Source organism: Poecilia formosa, unplaced genomic scaffold, assembly GCF_000485575.1.
Source record: "Poecilia formosa unplaced genomic scaffold, Poecilia_formosa-5.1.2 Scaffold78, whole genome shotgun sequence".
Taxonomy (NCBI): domain Eukaryota; kingdom Metazoa; phylum Chordata; class Actinopteri; order Cyprinodontiformes; family Poeciliidae; genus Poecilia; species Poecilia formosa.
The window spans coordinates 501,672-515,858 of NW_006800017.1; the positions used below are offsets into that span (position 1 = coordinate 501,672).

At 37.0% G+C, this 14,187-nt stretch overlaps 1 protein-coding gene across 4 annotated transcripts in view; it reads left to right on the forward strand.

Annotated features, from left to right (window-relative positions):
- Positions 1-491: 491 nt before the first annotated feature.
- The window catches only part of LOC103140931 (brain-specific angiogenesis inhibitor 1-associated protein 2-like), a 54,808-nt gene continuing 41,112 nt past the window's right edge, over positions 492-14,187 (forward strand). For all 4 annotated transcript variants that reach the window (XM_007556302.2, XM_007556304.2, XM_007556303.2 and 1 more), the window contains exon 1: positions 492-1,039. In XM_007556302.2, the coding sequence (XP_007556364.1) occupies positions 968-1,039 (72 nt within the window). In that variant the 5' untranslated portion in view covers positions 492-967. The remainder of the gene's footprint in view (positions 1,040-14,187) is intronic.

Here is a 14,187-nt window from a genome sequence, read left to right on the forward strand (position 1 = left end):
TTGTAGAGCATGCATTTATCCAGAAGAGGGCATTGTTTGCTTTCTTTTCTGTGGTAATACATTTTGACAATATACTACGTCCCCTTTATAATGTCATCAGTGCAGTGAAGGTGTTTATTGTCAAAAAAATAAAAAGCTTGCTGAAAGTGGGAGTTACTTGGGAGAGGGATACGGTATGTACAGCACTAGATTCAGATTTGTGCTGAACTTTATGTGAAGTTCAGCACAAAAAGATTCCAGTGGTGTTTCGTAAAGCCTCTTTGACTTGCAGCGTTTGCACATGAAATGTTATATTGGAACCGGAGAAGCCGCCTAATAACGGTGGATAAACTATACATATACTGAGATCTAAAACACATTGTTCCAAATGACCCAATGAACATAAATCAGACATATAGCCCAACTGAAAACTTTTTGACAATTACATAAAACATTTACTTCATAGTACAAATCAAATGTATATAATCAAAATTTGTAATTTCTGTGTATTGATCAGTCTCCACTTGGTCATATGTGTGTGAGGCGGTCACCAAATCTACAATTTGACAAGATAATGCTACATTCACGACTGTAGGGATTTTGCTTTCGATGTACTTGCAATGAAATTAAACTTATTATTCGTTATGTGGCTATTTCCTTGGGTTAAGCCATAACTCTCTCTATGTGCTATATGTATGTCATGTTAAGGATAACTTCGCACAGTATTTGAATACCACCCAATATCTTCGAGATTGTGAAAAACACGACATTCGGGTTCGGTCCGTGAATGCAACAGCGGGCTGTCAAGCGTCGGAGAAGGAAGGTGTGTTTAGTTTGTAGGTTTCGGGAGCGCAACCATATTCCTGCGGTGGCGTTTGTGTCGCTCCCTGTGAGCTCAAGCCTGCTTTTTCTACCTGTTCATTAACTCGTTTATTCTTTTTTTTTTTTTTTTTTACTCGGATAAACGCTTTTGCGATAAAAACCGTTTATGGTCCTGGCTGAAGATTTCACCATGTCTCGCACTGACGAGGTTCATCGCGTGACGGAAAATGTTTATAAGGTAAGGCTGAACTAATGAACAAAGTTTGGAGACGTACATTGTGCTTATTTGTTTGGCCATTCAAAATGCGTAGACGTGCACTGGTAATTTTCTTGTTAACATCTACCAAAAAAGCGCACAAGCTGAGTTGGTTGCTATATTCCAAATTCACAGTCTTTAAAGAAAAAAAAAAGTAATTTTCGTGACGTCCAGCCATGTTTCTCAGGTTAATTAGGGCGACACCTTCCAGCCAAAACTGCTCACGAACCTGCAAAATCAGGGTCACCGTCTCGTTACATGAAGGCCTGTTGAATTAGTCCGCCTCTGTGCTCATGACAGTTTAGGTTCGGTTAGGCTAGTCCCTGTAAACCGGTGGATTTATAGAAGCCTAGTTCTTTGAAATGGGAACAGTCTGCATTCCAGAGGACTGTGTTTGGCAGGGAGGGTTGAGTCTCTGTTGCAACAAGTAAACATTTGTTCTCTTCCTCTCAAACCTGATTTTCATACAAAGACCTGTGTGGACTTGGTGACCGCCACCGTTTAATTCTAAAACACAGGAATGAGGTTAAAAAGTTGTGATTGTATTTGACTTGAGGATAAAAGTCCTGTCAAGTAGGTTAATTTATCTGATGTATGCTATCTGATCTTTGAACCAGCATGAAATGACACCTGATGAGTAGTTGTATAAACGGCTGATACAATCGTGTGTGTGTGTGTGTGTGTGTATATATATATATATATACATAGACTTGGCTCCAACCAAGTCTGGTTCTTGATTCAAGTCCTGTATCTTTCATTTATTATTTTTTTTAAGATGTCCAAACTTTATTCCAGTCCTATTGGCTGAATCCATCATTTCAGACAAATGATTTTTGCTGTAAAGTTAATTTATTCCAGTAATTTAGCTCTCTATGAAACACATTATGCAGATTAATTACACACTGACATTTTCAAGCCTTTAGTTTTGTTAATTATGATAATTTCTCCTTACATCTATTGAAAACAGGACAGCTATGGACTAGGAATTTACATCAGATGAATAACAAAACAATTTTAAGAAATATGGGCTTAGTGAAATGCATGTGTAATACCTGCGTAGAGGTTATTTTCAAAAGGTACTAACGATCCCATCGAAACGGATATCACAATTTTATTTTTAATATAGCTCTACATCCTTCCTTGTCTTCAATTTTTCTGTTTTTGTTGCACATTTAAAACCTGATCCATTAAACAAAAATGGCTGAAACGTATGGCAAATGTTGGTATTGAGACTGATGACTGGAAGCTTTGATTAGCGTACAATTTTCCAGAGTTGGAAGGATTATTCCTTTTCTTGTAGTGATGTGGGTTTATCAAGGACTATGGTAGGTCTTCCTCTTAGGGTCAGTTGAGGTTTTGTGTAAATTTTGTTCATTCAAGTGCAAACGCAGCAGTGAACCTTTGTCACTGGGGAGGAGGCACCCCGTCAGAGCCCTGACAGGCAGGAACTCTGTGGGGCAGCGGAGTGGTAAGGCAGTCCCTCTCCTACTCTGGGGACCTGACCCAGTGGCAAATAACACCCTTGCAAGATTAAAAAAAAAATAAATTTTTTTCAATTTAAAAACATAAAATAGTGAGATTCAATTTTTTTAAATTATTAATTTTCATTGTTTTTTCTGCTTGTTAAATGTATTTAACTTTTTAAAATAATTTGATGCGGGAAGTAAATGGGTAAAGAGGGAATTCTAGATATAATCAGTGATACAAATAGTTGAAGAAAACTGACCGATACCCTAAGATTAATCTTTAAAAAACATGGCACTTTTTTTGTTTTTTTTGGTGTTGCTAAAACTGTAAATCTAAACTATGCAAAGCAGAAATGTAAATATTTGAGATACATTAGTCAATTAGTCATAGATCAGAAATTGACCATTTGGGATTGTGTTCAGCAAGTCAAATACTGAAAAAATCAGATTCAACATATTTACTGCATGCATCGTAACTAAGAACTGCCACCAAATGTGTTTAATAAAAATGTGTCTACTTCACCCTGTTTTCTTTTGTTTGTTTGTTTAGTAGTAAACCACTCTGTTTAATTCTATAAAGTCTTTGGAGGAAAATTTTATTGGAAGTATGTATTTGGTATCGTGAGTAAATAACGCATTATTTGATATTTATTCCATTCATAATTTTGCATTTTGGGGTATGTCTTAAAAATAGAAAAAAAAAATCCTAATTTGTGAGGGAAATCTTTGGAGCCTGTTCTTCCAATGATGTGATCAACACAAAGTGGAGAAGCAAAACCTGAATAAAGGCTTTATTATTGCATTTCTTTCATTGCAAATCAAAGATGACAAAAGTCAATTGAAAAAGTTAAGTTTCTCACTGAAATGAAATAGCTATACAATTAGTTTAGTACATCACCATAATTTCAAAACAGTTTAATCCAATGTGAAAAATTTTTAAAAGACAATTTCAAGCAGAATTATATATATCTTTTTATTTTCAAAAAGTTATGTCTTGATATATATATATTATATTAAATGTTGGAGAACATGTATCCTCAGTCTCATAAGGCACTTTAGGTTGATAATTATTCAATGTTTATTGTATAATGTTTTCTAAGTCAGTCCCTAATTTTTATTAAATCAGTCACAGTGGAAAACCATTGATTTTGTGAAGAAGTAATGATTAGTTTTTCAACTCTGCTTTCTTGCAGTTTCTCTGCCATGTAGGCATTCTGAGTATGTCTGTAATTTTTCATTCTATAGGATGCAAGCAAAGATCTCTTGAGGAAGGAGAGTTGTTAAAACATGCGATGACTGTGAAGCAGTTGCAGCAAGCAGCTGGCAAGATACTGAGTAATCGCCAGGGTAATGAGGGGGGTAAATGCTGATGTGTCTCATCTTAGCCCGGTTTACAGTGTGTGTGTGTGTGTGTTTGTGTGTGTGTGTGTTTAGTAGGGTGAGACTAGGGATTTTGAATCTCCCTGCAAGCGTTGTGCTTTCGGTAAAGGCACTGGGCACACCTAAGCTTTCTGAGATGATCTTGATCAGCAAGGGAGTTGGCACGGGAAACCCAGCAATTTTTTCATGATCCTTTATTGACTTGAGTTCCCCTCCTTCTTGTAGGCAGGCAGGCAGCCCCAGACATGGCGGCTTGCATCTAGTTATCCCCATGCTGACTTGGTGAGACGGATACTTAGGACTGACACTCTGTTGGTGTGTGTCTGCACTACTGTCATCTCCGCCAGCTGGTCATGTCTGTATAGGGTGGTGCTTCAGGTCAAGCCTCTTACGAAACGGACGGATGAAGTCTGAGCGATGACCTGGCTTGCTTAAAGTGAGCAAACAGATTAATTAAAGCAGAATCTCAGGAGGGAGAATAGGGCCGAGTGTGGGTTCACAAACTTTTATTACGGTGAGCCAAACGGAAGGCTACACTGAGGCAAAGTGACCCAACACGCCCTGTAGAGGAATTTTTTTTTTTTCTTGTATTTACTCAGTGTTTGTCAGAAGAAACATTGTTTTCCATCCCCAATACATGCAGTGCAGGATTTAAACACGCCCTCGGCAGGTGAGGCAATAGAAGGGTGCGACTCGCTTCTAGCAACCCTCGGGACAGCTCACATTTTCCCATGCATTACCACACCCTGATTGTCAACACAACCTGGAAAACAGTGGATAGTTTAGTCAAATATCTATGAATGTTTTAATCTATTTTGCCTTGTATGAGCTAATGGTGGTGTGAGGGTTTGTAAGATATTTTCTTGCCACACTTTGGACTCTTTAACACCAGCCGAGGATTGCCTAAACACCAAAGCCCACATGAGTATTGTTGCTAATCATGTCCATCCCTTCACGACCAGCTTCACACGTCTACTTCTAGCAGAATAACATTGTCACAAGGTTCAGCTCATCTTAGCTGGGTTCTTGATCAAGGCAATGAGTTTGCTTTACTCCAGTAGCCTCCACAGTTACCAGAATCTGAATCCAGTAAGAACCCTTTTAGATGTGGTGGAATCATCATGAATGTGCAGCCAACAATTTGTAGAACCCGAGTAATGCTGTTACTATGATGTCGATACGGGTCCAAAATCTTAGGAATGTTTCCACCACCTTTCTTAACCTGTCATGAAGAATTAAGGGAGTTTTGTAACCAAGAGGGGGTCCAACACGGTGTTACTAATGAAGTGAACAATTACTGTATTATGTAATAGTTTGGGTCTTGATTGCAAAATTGTCATGAGTTTCACTATTGTCACATCAACCATACTTTGTTGATAAGAGAACTACATCGAAACAGGCGGTCTCTTGGCAACAATGTGCCATTATTCTTGTGTGTTTCTGTCCTGTCAAAGAACTCTTTGTTTTTGAAGGGGTGCTGGGGAGCCACCACTTGATCTTTTACAAACACGCACATCTTCATTTGAAGAGATTTCACGAGGATGCTAAAATTCCTCGTGAAAGCTCCCAAATGGGTCTGATATAAACAGGGCTGGCCTGTTGTATAAATACAGCGCTGATCCTGTGGACTCTCATGAAGAAGTTGTTTGGAGTTGCTTGCATGAAGACGTAACCCAGAGGTTCATTTGCCTTTCTTTTTGCTCTGGCAGAGTATGGTCACATCAGATACTGCTTGTTTAATAATACAAGATTTAAAAGAGTCTGAAGCGACTCGAGCTCCATAACATCTGCTTCCAGAATATAGTGCCTCAACAAGTTGATGCTTGCTGAAGCCTGGGGCTTTGAGATGATTGCATTATCCACTGCAGGAGGCTTCATAATCTTCATTGCTTGTGGAAGAGCAGATTTTGTTCTGTGCCTTTGACTGCGATGCAGAGAGGACTATTGCTCTACACACCCACCTTCTCTGCACGTCTGGGGGCGGATGGTTTAGAGACATTTCTCTTTTTCTTTTACTCAGCGTTGCTTTTTCAAGGGCAGAGACTGGCAGTACTAACTGTGTACAGGCTGCAAAGAAGCCTCATAACCATCACGATGCATGCAGTTGATTCGGAGTCACGTTGTGAATGTGGCTGTTGTCTGAAATGACACTATAACGAACATGAATGTTGCTGTGCTTGAAAAAAAATAACACTTTTCTGTGGGTGGGAGAAAAAGATAGAGAGGGGGAAAATAGATGGAGACAGTCCAGATCCTTGTTGAAGTCCCTAATTACTGAAGAGGGAGAAACTATAATTATAGACTGAAGGAGGAACAGAGACGGAAAATTCTAGTAAGTGCAGTGGACAATGGCCTTTCATGGAAAGGGTCATAAACTGAACGTCAACATGCCTGTGGCAACTGTGTCCATGTCTGAGACGGAGGCTGCCACTTTGGGCAACACTGACCACACTATTTTACACGCATTTTGCAAGTGGAGTAAGCAACAAAAGCCTTGCTACTCTCCACAAAGGAGGTAATTCTGCATGGATACCCACGCAAACACTATGGCATTTTTTTTTTAATTGAAACTACATTTAAATATTTCATAAGTCTTGCACGCTGACAATTAAAAACCTGCAGAAAAGATGGTTGTTGAGGATTAGATAAACCTCATGCTGTCTTAAAGTGTACTGAACAGTTGATTAAAAAGACTGATCTTCAAGAAGCCTAGCTTGAAAGCCCCTCATGTTTTTATAGTTAATTTTTGTTAAATATTAGAACCGTTTTCTGTCCACCTTGCATTGTGATAAAAATAAATAAAAAATTACAAGGACTTAAATATCATCCATAGTTAACAGGAACCTTTTTTCTAAAGACTTTGAAATTGTCATACTAAATAAAATATGCTGATATCTTTTGTCTTGCCTATGACACAATTAAAACTTAGTCATCAATTATGAACCACATTTTTTTCTTTGAAGTTTAAAAACAATGGTCAGGTTGGTCAATTTTGAGAGAATTACAGAGAGATCCTGTGATCTCCTCTACAGAATAGACTTTTTATTTTTCTGGATAAAGAACTAAAGCTCTAAAGTAAGTATGGATCTTGGTTGCTATAGATACCAGCCTTTCTGTATTAGGTTAGCTGAGTGATGCTAAGGTGTTTTTTGGGGTTACTCTGTCTTTGGAAGGCAGTGAAAAAAGTAAATGGCAGGTCTTATGGGTAAATAATTTGTTGTGCAGTGGCACCAAAAGGTGAAGAGGTGAAGAAGGAACAATAGAAGTAAATTTTAAGGCAACTTGATTTTTCCTCAACTTGAGGCCTCTGAGACTACTGGGGCCAAACACACTTATAAAGTTTAATGTTTTGTCAAGTTGTGACTGAATCAGCTAAAATTGTACCTTTTAGCTTTTTCCACAGTGATAAAAGGAAAAGGGCTGAAAGTTTTAGGGCTATTTAGAGTGGGAGGCAGTTTTAACACGACAGTTTTGCTTATCCACAGAAATCATAACTACTGATCTATTGCACACTAGGAGCGGTTTATAGATGGAGCTACCCATCTGCAGTGAAAGTAAACCAAAGATAGTCAAAAGTGATAACTCAGCATATTCTTCCTGGTCATGAGGTGACTGAGATGATTGCACAGACAGCATTTCTACAGTCTAAAAACTAGTGTGTAAGGTGCTAATTAATTTGCCAGAGAAGGAGAAGATTGGATGTTTTTAAGAAATTATTCAAAACCTATTTTGATGTAGATTGTTCTTTGTTTTGCAACATTGGGGTTTTCTTTGCTCTTTTATTGCACACAGAGTCATGCTAGACTCAACTGATGTGAAAGCAGTATCTTAATTCTATTTGTGTTCAAATTGGAACAACTAATGTAATTTCTGAAAGACCTGGAAGTATAAAGTAGCAATATTTATACATCTTCTTTTGTGCAAACAGCTTTAATAAACTATTAATTTATAAATACTAGTCATGGGCTGGTATGAAATGCTCACCATATGACAAACGTGACAAAAATATCACCGATTCAAGGTTAACAAAAGTTAACAAGAAACATGAGGTGATTTCTTCTATCCACAACAGCTAAGATTATGTATCTGTAACAATAAATAAGTTAATATATAAATTAATTTAAATCAAAGTTTTCAAGTGAACGTTCCCATTATACTAGCTTTGGCATGTTGTTAGTACAGTAACATAAGCATACGTAACTAATTGCATCTAGTTAAAAATTAAACAAAATACATATTAATTGTATGCTCAGTGGGGTGTGTGGTAACTAGCTGCTTAACAGCTGTTTGCAACTATTGACAAGTCATGCCACGTGTAGCTTGCCAACTGTGGTTTAAAAAACTGTTTCCTCAAAGGCCGCTTAATAAATAGTGGCCTTTGAGGAAAGAACAGAAACTTGACCTCGCTCTTGGGGCAACAGGAATAAAAATAATTTGGTTCCTGAAGCCTAGATTTGGGAGTTCTTGCAACTTGTTCCTGACATAACACATCATCATCTGGGAAGAATTGTTTCCTAGTGAAATAACAACTTTCTGTGTTCTTATGAAGGAAGTTAAAGCTGTAAGAGTGCTGTGCCATTCCCTTGTTGCAACACCATGATCATTTGTGTTTTTCATGACCCTGCTGTACAGATTTACAATTTGACATTTTAAGTAAACTGGGGAAGAGTGGAAGACTTATTTCAGCCAGCTGATGAAGTGCAGCAACAAGTTGGGCACGGCTACATGACTATTTGTTACACTGGGTTTTTCTCTGGCTCAGGAATTACTTAATACAAGGGAATGAGGAATGAATTTGGGACGCATATGGATTTGATAATTCTTGAAGCCCAGATAACAACCACAGTAGACAACTTCTGAACATCCACCAGTCTATTGATGTGACTTTGTTTCACAATCCTCTCAATACTGAAGTTATCCATTTTTCTTGTGCAACTTTTACTACACTCAACTTTCCATGAACATGCCTGGACACAGCAATGACCTTTAGTGGTTTGTGCTTACTGTTGGGTGTGTCTGATGGACAACTGTCAAGTCAGCAGTCTTTCACAAGATTTTCTTGGCCATAACATCCAATTTTTACATATATGTTTAAAATTGGTTTCATCTTTCAATCAAATTTCCTGAGAAGTTGAATTCTATAGATCATAATAAAATTATCAGAAACGTGCTTCAAATGTTTTACTGAGTGTAATGAATATTGCACGCAGTAAAACTCAGTTACTGATTTGAATGAACATTGACATTTTGTCTTTTCTTGATGTGCATAGATATAGGTGTAAGGTAATAAGACTAAAGATTTCCCCCTTTAAAGATCTGAAAGTCTTTGGTCTACCTTCTGCGTGGCTGTCTGCGTTTGACATGACTAATTTGTCACACAATGAAAGATTCTGTAGTTTTCCACTGCAAAAGAAAACGCACGTGATTCTGAAGGAATGTCTTCTCTCTGTTCACAGCGTTAAAATGTGGTCCCTTGACTGAATTTGTTGAAGAAGCAACGTATTCACATGATGTTTGCTTTCAGATCAAACACCGTGCATAGTCCACTTTGGTGTGAAATAACTGCAATCTGTGTGTGCTTTAGTCAGGATAAATGCAAGTACCTAAAACCATTCGGAGTAATCTAAGTTTGCAAACAGACATATTGTTCACCACATTCCTTCTACCTTCTCTCGTTAATAATTGATTGAAAATTCCAATATATCGCTGAAAAACCTTCCTGTAAATCTTGGATCGTTGGATTGGCTGCCTCAGCGATTTGCTCGTATATAAAAGGAAAACTCAGAGCAGCAACTTGTCTATTTTTGAGCTGGTCCTGATATTAAATTATCCTTTCTCAGGCAAAATGTAATAAGGAATGCAGCCATTCCAAACTGTGTTCCATCTTTCCAATATGGCAACAAGTCTGGCGTTATCAGTTGTGACAGCGAGGGGAAAACTATTTGTGATCAGCTGGTATCGGCCATAGCACCAAATAAATTCCCTTGGGTGAAGAAAGAGATGGAAATAAATAACTGTAAAGTTTGGCACAGAGAAGCCTCTAGCAAAGTCCAAATATACTCTATACATATTGTCTGCTTTTCTTCAGTGCAGCTTGTTGTTAAAATAGCATGAAAATTAACTATATTTTAACCACTCAGTTCATCTCTAAGTTACTAAATAACTTGACTGCAAAAGATATCCAAGCTTGATATTTGTGAATGCTGAAATGAGTGGAAATGTTCATTTGGCATTTCATATTGTTGTTCTTTTCTTGATAGAAGTAGCTGGATTATTAGGAAATCAATTACCTAAATCGTGAAAGAATTCCAAACTCAAAGGAAGCTGGAAAAAAAAAAAAAAAAAAATCTGTACCCCATTCCGGTTGTAAACAACATATTTAAACTTGATACCAATCAGCAAGGGAGTCTTAATTCACTGAGTGCTTCTGTGTGGTTTGTTGTGGTTCATCTGATCAGCTGAACTTCACTTGTGGCAGATAAATGCTCTGTGTGATCACCTGCTTCCTGTCTTTCAATATGCTTTTCCTTTTCTAAATAGTTTCTGTGATGGACTTTCCAGATGTTGCTGGTCAGGTTTTCTTTTTTTAAACTTTATTACCCCCCCCTGCTCCCCTTTCCCACCACACTCTTATCAGTTTCAAGCCAGCCGTTCTGCCTCCTGAAGGACACTAAAACCCGTTTAATCCAATCACGGTGTCATACAGCAATTAGTTCATATCCTGTCCAGACATCTGGGACAATTAGATTATTCAAGACTAAATTACCACATTGTTACTTGCACTCTGTTGTTTCAGAGAGAATGATTTTCAGGCATTAGAATCATGAATTCCTTTTGGTTTTCTTGATTTCTGTGGTAATTTAGAAAATATTTACATTTTCCCCTTCTCTTTAACTTGAGGAATCTTTTTGTGTTTGATGCAAGATTTTAAATGCCTGTCCGGCTTTCCCGAGGTTGTAATAATTGCATTAAACATTTTAGTTCTCCAAAGTATTTATTAGGCACACTTAAGTTGCGTTGCTATTGTTTTTTTTTGTTTTTTTTAGTAAATAATTTAAGCTTAACTTACCCTTTATAATTGTTCTTTTCCTCATTATCTGTCAAGACTATCTATATAACTTGTTTAAGTAAGAAATGTACCTGCATTTTCTTAGATTTTGGTAGGATTACATTTTCAACCTGTTTGTCACAAACCAGCATAGTATTTTCCTGTAGGCTTCTAAACAGTTTTTTTTGTTTTGTTTTTTTGGAATCCTGCAATGTTGTGTATTCACTTATCACAAGCTTACAAATCTGTAATTTGTTTCCCAAATTGTTTAAGGGCTTAGTAATCTAATTAATGTATGGACATTTTTGACTTTGAAGAAAGTAACAAAGGAAAAAAAATCTCTCATTATTCTGATATTTAGAAAATTAAAATAACTTAGTTAAGCCCAACAGATCTGAGACGGTAAAAGTTTAGGTTGATGTAATGTAAATCAATCCTTTTATTTTGTATCTAAATACTTGTTTATAACTGTATATCACCCTACAGATTTTGGTAGACTCCATCATCAAAATTGTCGTTATGTGGCTGTTTTGTTGGAGGTGTTTACTCCTGGATTCAGTTGCTCGGGCAACACAAGGTTTTCCCTCAAACCATCTTGCCGAATGGTAATAGCAGCCCTGACATGTCTGATCTTGATTCAATGCACTTTGCCAAGAAGGCTGACTAGGTCACTTGGAAATGCAGCTCTTCCTTTTAAGGCGTGTTCTAATCTTTCATTTCTTTTCTATCGCTAAAAATGATCTGTATGTTTGTGAATCTGCATGTCAATGTCTTTCTTTACATTCTCTGTAAATTACCTCATTAGCCTCTGCTGCCTTTTTTACCGTTCACCGCATGACAGGTCTCTGCAGTCAGACAAATATATTAGTCAGGAGTGTTTTCTTCACCTGATCAGGGGGTTTTTCAGGCCTGGGAGAATGGATTATGTTGAAGGCTTAATGAAAAAAAAAAAAAAAAAAGGAGCGAGGGAAGGGCACAACTGAACAGATGATGTGATCTAGGCTTGTTTGAGTGTGTGAGTGCCCCTGGTTTTAATCAGCTGGTGTTACTTTCAAATTGCCCCCTTAGCATGTCATTATATTTGTGTGTGTGTGAAGGTGTAAATGTGTGACAGGGGAGAGCAGAAAGACTGAGCGGAGAGGAGTGACTGCTCCATAGACTGAATTTGTCGTTGACTTAAGATGTTTTGACCTTGTTTCAGCTGCTTCTTACAAATTAATTTAGTTTGAATGTGAGGGTAAAATTGCTTCAACCCTAACGTTTCATGTATCTACAGCCTTTCTAGTTGAAATGTCTCTTTTTTTTTCTTTCTTTCTTTTACGTCTCAGCACTGAGACAATCATTTGATTAATTTTGCAGAACACATTTCTTTGCCCTCTTTCAATTGTCTGCTTTAATTTTTGACCTTAGTTCTAATAAGTGAATTTCATCCTCGGGAATGATGGAGGATGCCATAATTCTTTTTTTTTTCTTTTCTTTTTAAACTGACAGATGATACAAAAGGACGTGGAAGTGGATATACTCCACATTATTTCTTAATTTTTCCCACTTCCTTTCCTCTTTCCACCATGTCATACAACCTCAAGTGTCTCCTGGCCCCATTTTCCCAATTAGCGTCTACAATTAGAGTAACAATGTAGTACAGGAGAACTGGGATGACAAATTTAGCAACAATGACAGGAAATGAAGACTGATTGCCTCCTTGTCCTTTCTCTACTGCATGGCATGTGAAAACGCATCGTAATTTTGTCTCTTATATAATACTTTTTATCTGTGAGCCATCGTGTAATTGTATGATTAGGCTTGTCCTGTAGTTGCATTTATTAGTGCTTTTTTTTTGTTTGTTCCCTGGTTGAGGATCAGGAAGCCTGTTTGCAGTTTGCACAAGAAAGGCAGCAAGGCTCGTGTCAGCTACCTTTAACCTCTTCAGTGGGAGAGAGTGCTGTAATGATGGCTCACTGGGACTTGCGTTTTTATGTAATCCTCCCACCCATTTAAAACATCATTCTATTATATAGTTTTTGTATTAATGTAGGTGCCTAAATAAGTGCATTTGTGTTGCACACGCGATGTTTTGTCTCTTCCTACTCATTGAGTTTGTTTGAAAAAGAAAAAAAAAAATCCTATCAAGTTTTTTTAAGGGATGCCTTTTTCTTTTTGTGATCAGTTTTACTATTTATACAAGCACATTTAACCACTGAGTTGGAGTTCTCCGATTGTTTCAGAATATGATGCACAAATCCCCTATAGATGAGTGAGGAGATGTGTTCAAATGCAAGTTGTTTCATAGTGATCTTTGCAATCAACACTGACATTTTACAATTACAACTGGTACATTACAAATGTTTGGATTTCTAACTTCTTACCAAAGTAAAAGATGACTTGACTTCATCTGCTAATATTTTGTGATCAAGAGTGGAAGTGTGCCTGCACGATACGAATACATACAAATCCTGCAATGACGATATAACTTGCAATAAATAAATAACAACTTTACTGTCTCAATGTTATGCTTTTGTTTGAAAAGTAGACCCCAGGCAGGAATTTATTAAACTACTGGGCAAAAACATGAATGTATTACTTCTATCTGAACCACATTGTTTTAATGACAGTGTTTTATCAGGCGACAACTCCTAAAAATAAAAAAATGGGTTGTAATTCAGATTTTGCCAGATTATCCTCAAACCTTTTTTTTTTCATGTTTTACTGGCATAGAAAGCCTGTATGCATAGTACTTGCATAAATAGTGTCGGAGTTATGGCACTTCTTTGGAATATTAATATTGCACATATTAATACAGTGATAATAAATGGGATGTATGTGGAGTCCTAACTGAAGGTGTTTTGTTTTTGTTTTTTTCCCCATTTTTTTAATTGAAATACACCACATTTTAAAATTATTTTTGTATTGCTTTCATCAAGAGTTTTGGTATGTCCTTACATTTTTGCAGATTATTTGTTTTTGCAAATTGTGTTTTAAAAAAATACATAATCTGTTCAAGTTTGATGTAGTTCTTATCCCCTGTAAGGACTGTCAAAAATTGCCCTTTTCACTGGTTTCACAAACGTAGCGAAAGCTGAACAGGTAAATGTTGTTGTTTTTTTGTTTGTTTTGTTTTTTTCATAGTATACAATTATCCAGCTCAGATTTGATTAAATCTAAGTTCTTTAGATTTTGAATCACAGATGCTCAAATACAATTAGGCCATTTAAAGCAAACTCACAATAACAAAAGAC